This window comes from Sinocyclocheilus rhinocerous, unplaced genomic scaffold (genome assembly GCF_001515625.1).
Source record: "Sinocyclocheilus rhinocerous isolate Xijiao unplaced genomic scaffold, SAMN03320098_v1.1 scaffold991, whole genome shotgun sequence".
Lineage (NCBI taxonomy): Eukaryota > Metazoa > Chordata > Actinopteri > Cypriniformes > Cyprinidae > Sinocyclocheilus > Sinocyclocheilus rhinocerous.
In genome coordinates this window covers 430850-441118 of record NW_015654505.1, presented here as the reverse complement: position 1 = coordinate 441118, position 10269 = coordinate 430850, and the positions used below count along the sequence as shown (strand labels likewise).

The 10269-nt window shown below is 33.7% G+C and overlaps 1 protein-coding gene across 1 annotated transcript in view; it reads right to left on the bottom strand.

The window, feature by feature from the left end:
* Positions 1-10269, bottom strand: part of dcc (DCC netrin 1 receptor) — a 199002-nt gene that overhangs the window by 44441 nt on the left and 144292 nt on the right. Inside the window, 7 exon segments of the mRNA XM_016524048.1 lie at positions 1622-1657; positions 2277-2325; positions 4363-4557; positions 5327-5434; positions 6087-6225; positions 7773-8011; positions 9622-9717. Coding sequence (XP_016379534.1) covers positions 1622-1657; positions 2277-2325; positions 4363-4557; positions 5327-5434; positions 6087-6225; positions 7773-8011; positions 9622-9717 — 862 coding nt within the window.

Sequence of the window (10269 nt, the reverse complement as noted above, 5' to 3'; positions counted from 1 at the left end):
GTACGCACACACACACACACACACACACACACACACACACTCGCACGCACGCACGCACGCACACACACACACACACACACACTCCTTCATTTGTCTTAATTGACTGTGTGTGTTGAGGAGAAACAGTAAAGCTGACTGCACTATTCAGATAAAAATAACTCCAGTTTCGTTTCAAGTCCAAGTGAAATGTTGTATTCTGTTTCTATTCTCTCAGATAAAACTCTGACTGTCTGTCAAAGATCTGATGCGATGAAGATCACAAACTCTGCTCCTCCTGTCTGGAGCTCTGAAACACCAGTGTCTCCTGCATCGAAACGAACCTGAACATGAGAAGATCAGACGAGACTCCTGTCTTCAACATGAGTAGAGCTGTATGACATCTCTTTTTCAAATTCAGTTTTTTTTTCTGCTTAAATTTGTTTTGGATGCTGCTTTTTCTGTTTAAATTTTTGTTTAATTTGATCAAAAAGCATGCCTGCTTATTTGAAATCATAAAGCAAACTATTTAACAATATATTCGAAATTTAACAAAAATTACTTTTTTTTTAGAGCCCTATGAAATCATTTTTATTAATCAAAAAGTACATCTATACTGAAATCATGAAACAATTTAACAACAATTTATTACAAGTTTAGTAAAAAAATTAATAAATAAAAAAATAAATACGAGCCCTATGAAATCTGATTTATTTTTTCCTCAAATTTTGTCTTTTTTTTTCTTTTTCTGAAATTCACTGTTTTCAGTTTTATTTTTTCTGGCTTCTGTTCTAATAGTTCAGAGTTAACAATTTTAACAATCAAAATCACATTAAATTAATTGAATTCATTCATCTTGAACAATTTATTAATCTATTACTTTTTTGATTAAATGTTTTATTTTATGAAATGTTATTTTATTTTCCCCAGACAGTTAAAATTAACACTTTAATTATTCTTTTAAATTTAATTAAATTAAAATGTAACAATTCTTTTTATTATTCTGGCAAATAATTTGTGTGATATTTCTTAAAAAATAAAGTTTTATTATTATTATTAGTTTTGTGTCGCTATTATTTCTTTCTGAAGAACATTCTACTGTAATTGTAAGGTATTTCTGTCCTAATTTCTTAAAGTTATTCCAGACGTTTATATTGTTATAAATTATTGTTATTTATAGTGTTGTTGTAAAAACCTTTGAGTTTTTGTGCGAATCATAATTTTTTTTTACATTCTGCATTAATTATATATAATTAATGCATGAATATAAATTCCATTTTTATGACTGTTCTCAGAAACCATACACAAGTCAACTGGACAAACGCAGTCAATCACACGACAGATTGAGAAAGGTAAGCTAATAGTCAAATAAAATACTGTGTTATTCACATATATTGTGTTTGCAGACACATTTCTGTCTTTTTATGAACGTTTCTCTCTGGATGTCAATGAAAAGCATCTGAGGAGTTTATTCCTGCTGCGGCGCGTCTTAATTAACGCGAATCAAAGGAAGGAGCTCTCATTAAAGATGGTGCTGACAGCGACACGCGTCTCTCCTCACCGCCGTTATCAGCACACTATTCCTAACACAACACAGCACTCAAAGACTCTTAACAAACCCCTTTACAATTCAGTCCATCCAGACGGAGAATTATCAGCAGCGGACGAGAGACCAGACGCTCTGAAGACAATTCGTAAAGGGGAATTTGTTTAAAGGAAGACGAGAGATGGAGATTAGAGCTGGGAGTTTGGGGAGAAAGCAATTATTCATGCTCTTACACACACACACACACACACACACACAGACGTTTGTTTCTTCATCAGGTTTGTAGAAATGTAGCACTGCATCAGTGTCTCAGCAATGGATGCTCTGCAGTGAATGGGTGCCGTCAGAATGAGAGTCCGGATTTGTTTCAGCTTTTGTCTTCTCCAGATGTTAACTGATGGACTGGAGTGCTGTGGATTACTTGTGGATTATTGTGATGTTTTTATCAGCTGTTTGGACTCTCATTCTGACGGCACCCATTCACTGCAGAGCATCCATTGCTGAGACACTGATGCAGTGCTACATTTCTACAAACCTGATGAAGAAACAAACTCATCCTGATCTCAGATGAACTGAGGGTGAACACATTTTGAGCACATGTTCATTTTTGTGAATTATTCTTTAAATAAAAAGAAATTCATACTTGGGTACAGTATATATTTGTCCACAGAATTCATCTGGATCATTTCAGCATTTAAAGATTTTAATATCATGAGAAACAAATGAACAAATGAGGAGCAAATGAACTCATCACGCGATCATCTGCTTACCTTGATCATTGGCCATCTTATCCGGATGCTCAACTATAAGAAAGAAGAAGAGAGAAAGATGCAACATCATGATACACTTAGTAAAGTACTAGTGATGATTAACCAATACAACTAAAAAAAATGTGTGTAAACACAATTATGTATGTAAATGAACATCCTGAAGGGTTACAGAGCAATAAAATGACATATTTATCTGATTATATCATCAAAGACACATGGGAATAATATAATTGAGTTTATGACTGAAGAACGCACAGAGAGCTTGTCTTGTTCAGCTGGCTTTACAGTATAATGTGTGTGTGCTTTGGGGACGTCCTCATTTGCAAAACTGGTATAAAAATAAAGTAAACAAAGTTTTTTTTAAAATTCTAAAAATGCAGAAAGTTTCCTGCGAGGGGTAGGTTTAGGGGTAGGGTTGGTGTAGGGAAATAGAATATACGGTCTGTACAGTATAAAAACCATTACGTCTATGGAATGTCCCCATTTAGATAACTAAGTAAACATGTGTTTGTGTGTGTGTGAGTGTGTATATGTATGTGTGTGTGTGTGTGTGTGTGAGTACATCCTGTTCCTGCAGGTCAAAGGTCACAGCAGCAGCTGTTGAGTGTGATAGTGAATGTGTGCGAGTGTAATGATGAAGATTCACGACGAGTCTGTGACCCTTCACACAAACCAATGCGATTAGACGAACATTTCTTGATCCTACGCCTTCCACAGAATATATAAATACAGATAAATACATTTAGACCACTTAACTTAATGATTGCTATCGGGATGTGAAGAGACTTTCAACCAGCGTAATAAAAATGTTTCTGAAGACAATCACCTATTGCACCTTTAACACCAAACGGTCCATGCTGCCATGAAGAGTTACTAACGAACCCACGCAAAGATTTGATTATGAAACGCCATAAACAAAACAAACAGTGCTTCAACTTAAATTTATGTATGTAATTTGCCAAGGCAACATTTCTAATTTTCTTTTAGTTGGAGTCTAATTTTTATATTTTATTTTGAATTAGCTTTTATTTTTATTTTTAGCTATTTATTTTAGTTTAATATTTTGGTAATTTTGCTATGTGCTGTTGTCATATTTTATTAGTTTTTGTTCATTTTAAATATTACTATTTTGGTTTAATTCGTTTTTATTTCAGTTTTAATTTCAATTTTATTTTGTATTAATGGCTGTTTAATAATTTTAATGCTTCAAATTAAATGTATTCCCTTTTGTTTCCAAGGAAACATTTCTAATTATTCTTTTTAATGTAATATTTATATTTCATTTTGAATGAGTTTTTAGTTTTGTATATTTTCACATTTCAATTATTATTATTTTATTTATTTATTTTGTAATTTCGCTATGTGCTTTTGTCATTTTTATCAGTTCTTGTTCTTTTTAAATATTATTATTTAGGTTTGTTTTTATTTCAGTTTTAATTCTGGTTTTAGTTTGTATTAATTTTCGGTTAATATTTTTTTTTGTGCTGCAACTAAAATTTATTTCTGTAAGTTGCCCAGGTTGCCAATATTTCTATTTTTCTTTTACAATAGTTATATTTTGTTTTGAATTAATTTTTAGTTTTACATTTTGATTTTAGTACATTTTGTAGTAATTTTGCTATGTGAATTAGTCATTTTATTAGTTTTTGTTATTTTTATATGTTAAATTATTTAGCTTTAATGTTTTTATTTCAGTTTTAGTTTTTATTAATTTACAGTTATAATTTTAGCACTTCAACTGCTAATTTATTTGAATTTAAGTTTTTCATCTGATGGTTATATTTTATTTAATTTCAGCTTTATTTAAAATAACAAAAATGTTTTAATAGTTTTAGTTCATGAGGAAATATTAATAATAATAATAATAATAATAATCATGGTAATAAATATTGCATAACATAAGTTTAAGAAATAAGACTAAAAAATAAATAAAACTCTTTCTGCAGGAGTATTTTTTATGATTATTAGAGAATCAGATTGTTTTCTTGGCAGCATCCGAGTGAAACGGCTGAGTGTTTACTAGCGTGTGTTAATGAAGCACAGGTGATGATTTGAGACGCAGCCACTCACCTTTGGCCGTCCTGTACTGCACAGGCTCCGACAGCGGACCCACTCCTTTGGCGTTCTTGGCCTGGATGCGGAAGAAGTAGACGGTGTCCAGGTTGAGGTCCATGACCTGGTGCGTGAGCCGGTCTCCGCCGATGGGCTCCATCACCCAGTCGTCGATGGGCATGTTCTTGTCCAGCGTGTAGTACAGGATATAACCTGACACAGACGAGCAGGGTTAAACGGGTTAGTGCAGCGCTGACTCTGAGGTCAAAGGTCGAGTCTCTGCTGAGTGAGAATGTGAGTGTGATGCGAGGAAAATGAGGCCGAGATAAAGACACACGAGAGCTTTCAAATGCCAGACAGACCCTCAGCATCCTCTTAATGGGACTGTGTGTGTGTGTGTGTGTGTGTAAATAAAAATAATATATATATATATATATATATACAGTTGTAGTTTTAGTAATGAATAACAACACTGGGAAACACTGGGAAAAGAAAAGTCTTTATATATAATGCATTATTAAAGTATTTTAATGCATTAATTATGCCTTGTAATGCACCTTATAATGATATCATGAATAATTGTAACCACAGTTCTAATACATTATAACACATTGTTGCATCTTTAGAAAGTGTAATGCATTAAAACACAAGACAAACAATAATTTTCAGATGTAACAAGAAATCTGCAAACATTATAATGCATTTTAACTATTGCATAACATTTGCATTTATCCTAAATGTAGCTACTCTAAGACTTTGAAATATATTTTGGTATATAAAGGTTGAAACTAAATATATATTTTAATTGTAAAAATATAATTCATTGAGCATTCATTTTACAACATATATTTAGCAAAATATTTTGGCCAGAAAAAAAAAATCTGTATTTTTGCCGCATGGGATTATTTGTGTCCTGACCGTGATGGAAAACAGTCTCTAATTGAATTATTATCCTGTCATGTCATGTGTGTTTGAGCGTCACCTGTGATTCGTCCGTTGGCCTCCAGCGGCGGCTGCCAGCTAATCAGAATGGCTCGTGGACGTCCCTCTCGGCCAATCACAGTCAGGTCCTTTGGGGCTGAGCTCGGTGCTGACCAATGGAGAGAGAGAGCATTTGTGCTGTATTCTGCTCATGTCAGATTGAGACTTTCATATTTAATATCTGTGACTTTACTATCCGACCCTCAGAGATGACGAGCAGTTCTTTAATTCCAGCACTACACAGAAACTAATTAAACAGCTTCATTAACCCGAGGCCTCCTATGATCGTGATGTTTCATGTCTTCACTACAGTTAGTTTAGACAGTGATAAATGTGTCTATTCCTGGAGTAAAGATGCTTTTATACACACTGTTTTTCTACATGTACAGGTGGGTGGATGAGAGCTGTCATAAACCACAGGAAGAGGTGTTTTATCAAGTAGTTATATATACCAAAACTGAGTAATTATTATATTAATAATTAATAATTATATTCCCAAAATTTTTGTCAGCGGAACCCCTTTGACATCAAAAGTTAATATTTCTATAATTGAACGACACATTCACATTAATGGCCCCATGACATGGAACTAAATATTTCTTTATTTCTTTATTGCATTTGAGTATTTTCTCCACTTTCTTAGGTGTTGATGGACTCAGATCAGATACTGAGGTGGATGATTCTGCTATAACACAGTATAAACAGCCGTATACTCAGTGTTTTATAACATAAGATGGACAAGAACGCCTGTGTGTTTGTACCTGCTTCATAAGTGGTGGCATGTGCCGTCATGCTCCACGTGCTGGACTTGCGTCCTTTAGTCACCATAACAGAGAACTCATACATGGTGTTGGGCTTCAGACCCGTGACAGTGTGACTGAGGGCTGTAGTATCAGCCGACTGAAACACACAGAATCACATGTCATAATCACTCACCACAATCCCACGTCATAATCACACATCACAATCACACATCAAATTCACAATCACATATAATAACAATCACACATCACAATTACACGTCATAATCACACATCACAATCACATATCACAAACACGTCATAATCACACATCACAATCACATATCACAATCACACATCAAATTCACATATCACAATCACACATCAAATTCGCAATCACATATAATAACAATCACGCATCACAATCACACATCACAATCACATATCACAATCACACATCAAATTCACAATCACAATCACACATCACAAACACGTCATAATCACACATCAAATTCACAATCACTTGTAATAATCACACATCACACACACATCACAATCAAACATCAAATTCACAATCACACGTCACAATCACACATCAGGGTTATTATCAAACTAAAACAAGAAAAAATCATTACAAGAAAAAAAAACATTAACTGAAATAAAATATAAGAACATACATTTACTTAATTTCAACATTTATCATTTCTGGTTAGTTTAACTTTGTGGACTAAACAGCAAACTAAAACTTAATAAAACTTCACAGAGATATATAAAAAAAAGACACACATAACAAACATATCACAATCACACATCAAATTCCCAATCACATATAATAACAATCACGCATCACAATCACACATCAAATTCACAATCACATATAATCACAATCACATGTCATAATCACACATCACAAACATATCACAATCACACATCAAATTCTCAATAACATATAATAACAATCACGCATCACAATCACATGTCATAATCACACATCACATATCACAATCACATATCACAAACACATCATAATCACACATCACAATCACATATCACAAACACGTCATAATCACACATCACAATCACCTATCACAATCACACATCAAATTCACAATCACATATAATCACAATCACACATCAAATTCACAATCACATATAACAACAATCACGCATCACAATCACATATCACAATCACACATCAAATTCACAATCACATATAATAACAATCACGCATCACAATCACATATCAAAATCACACATCAAATTCACAATCACATATAATAACAATCACACATCACAATCACATATCACAATCACATATCACAGACACGTCACAATCACATATCACAATCACATATCACAGACACGTCATAATCACACATCACAATCACATATCACAATCAATATCAAATTCACATCAACACATCAAAATTACTAAAACTTTAAAACTGAAAATATAAATTAAATATAGTTGAAAATATTATACAAAACTATAAGAGTATATCAACGATACTAAAATAACACGCTTAATGAAACACATTTAAATGCATCTGTATGACGAGCATCAAGCACATTAAGCTTAAGATCTTAACAAATAAGCGCAATGGAGTCTGATCTGATTCAAAGTTTAACACCATGGCACTGACTAATTCCCATATTGGTTTACCATGGTATCCATGAGTTATTTGATTGAAAAGCACTGGTATTGACCTTGTATTTGCTGCTGGTGGAGTGGCTGGTCTTCCACTTGACGGAGTAGTAGCGCACCTCTGAGGACTTCTGGTTCTTGGGAATGGAGTTATCGGCCCAGCTGACGCGCACCGAGTCGGACATGAGCGCCACGGCCTGCACACCTACAGGAGGAATCATGGGCGTGGACGTATCTGGGATGGGGGTAGGGAATTTATCAAACAGATGGAACAGATCGTCATCGGACGGGTCCGAGGGGTCTGTGTGGAGTCATGTTCATGCAGCAAATCATACGTGATCGCAGATGAGAGCGCACAGGACGGATCAGGAATAAAAGAGTGGATAATGGAGTGACAGAGGAAAAAAGAGACACAAAGAAGAACATTGAGCTCTAGATAGTGACACAAACAGGTAAAGGTGAAAGTCAGAAGAACTACACCGTGAAAAGTGGTAACCCACAGATTTAGACCGTAAAAATTCAAATGAATTCACGTATTTAGGTGGATTTAGTTACATGAAATTTAAATAAATACATAAATAAATAAATACAAACAAATAGATGAATAAACAATTAAAAAGAAATTGATTAACTATCAATAGATAAAAATAAACAAATAGATAAAATAATTAAAAATAAATGTAAAAATAATTAATTAATTACTAAATAAATATATAAATAATTAAACAAAGAAATAAACAAATTAATTAATAAATAACTAGATTAAATAAATAAATAAATAAATAAATAAATAAAATATTTGACTAATCAAACCAGTTAAATGTTACCACTGCTAGGTTACCAATTTTTTAGTGTACAGGGTGAATCTCAGCAAACATGAACAATATTTTCACACATAATCAAAAGGAAAATTAGAAATTAGATTCTGCATGAAGAAAATTAAGTTTTAAAATTAAGTTCACAATTTTACATTAAACCATTGCTTTCACAACAGTAATCCTCAGCAGCTGATTGTAATGGAAAAAAGATTATTTGTACTGCAAATGTACATTTATATATACATAAAGTTAGTATTCAAGCTAAATTTATTTTATACAGATTTAATTAATACAGGAATTGGGGTTAAATGTGTTTAAATATGCACAGACACACTTTCTTCAGGCTACATATATTTTTATATTACTTTCTTTTGATTCTGAAATTAATTTACACTGAATTTAATTTATTCTGATTAAATTAACACATGAATGGGGTTAAATGTGCTTAAATATGCACAAAAATATGCTGTTAAAATCAGCTGCATTTTCTTCATGCTAAATATATTTTCTTGTTTCTCTCTTTCTGATTCTGAAGTGAAATATGAGCCGCATGTAAGATTCACCAAGTAAAGCAGATTAATCTACAGCCTCACCTGAGAGACACCGAGAGAAGACAGTTAGTCAAGAAACAACTAACACACAACCCAGCCATCATCATCATCATCATCATCATCATCATCATCAGACAAACACACAACTCTAAAGTTGAAAAGTTTGAAATGATTCACAGCTGGTTCATTTGATTCATTTCTGTGAATCAGTTCAAACTGTTCAGTTTCATTAATCTATTTAAAACATAAACTCATGATTCAATGGTTCATTTGAGTCATCAACCACATTGATTCAATTTCTTCTCATTTCTCTGTGCTCACTAACGTTTCCTCTGATGGAAGAAAAAATCCTTACAAAGCAAATACTGAACATAAATATGAAGATACAGTACACATCAAATACTGTCCGTATATCTCCTGAGAAGTTTCTCCTGAAGGTTTGTGATCGTATGGGAGACTGGTGTGAAGCACATGGCTATAATCAGACTGGAAGGGAAGCTCTGAAATGATCTAAACAGACGTGAGATGCTCCGGCGACCCACCTGACATTGATCTGGTGACGGCGCTCTCGTACAGAGGAACTCCTTCACCTGCGTTATTGAAGGCCTTCAGAGAGATGACGTAATGAGAGCTGGGCTCTGCAAACACACACAAACACAAAAACCTGACTTAATTCTGTTCTGAAGAGCTAGAGATGAGGCCGTTTACAGCAGTTATTAACATGCATCGTCATTGTGAGTGATTCATCAGACCAGAGGCTCTGGAGTCATTAAAGCTCTTAAAGCTACAGTGCTCAAGTGGACATTCATATATTATAATTCATTTGGTGTGATTATGAAAAAAATGTGTTAAAGGGGTCATATGATGCTATTTCATTTTTTCCTTTCTCTTTAGAGTGTTACAAGCTCTTGGTGCATAAAGAAGATCTGTAAAGTTGCAAAGACTAAAGTCTCAAATCCAAAGAGATATTCTTTATAAAAGTTAAGAGTTAGCCACACCTACCTAAAACGGCTCGTTCGAACACGCCCCCACATACCTACCTCACTATGTGGGAAGATTTGCATAACACCGCCCAAATGTTCACACAAAGAAAGAAGGAGTAACTTTTATTCTCGCTGTAATATTGTTGCCGCCGCAGTGAAAAAGTGAAAAGTGACGTGACATGTGGCCAAGTATGGTGACCCATACTC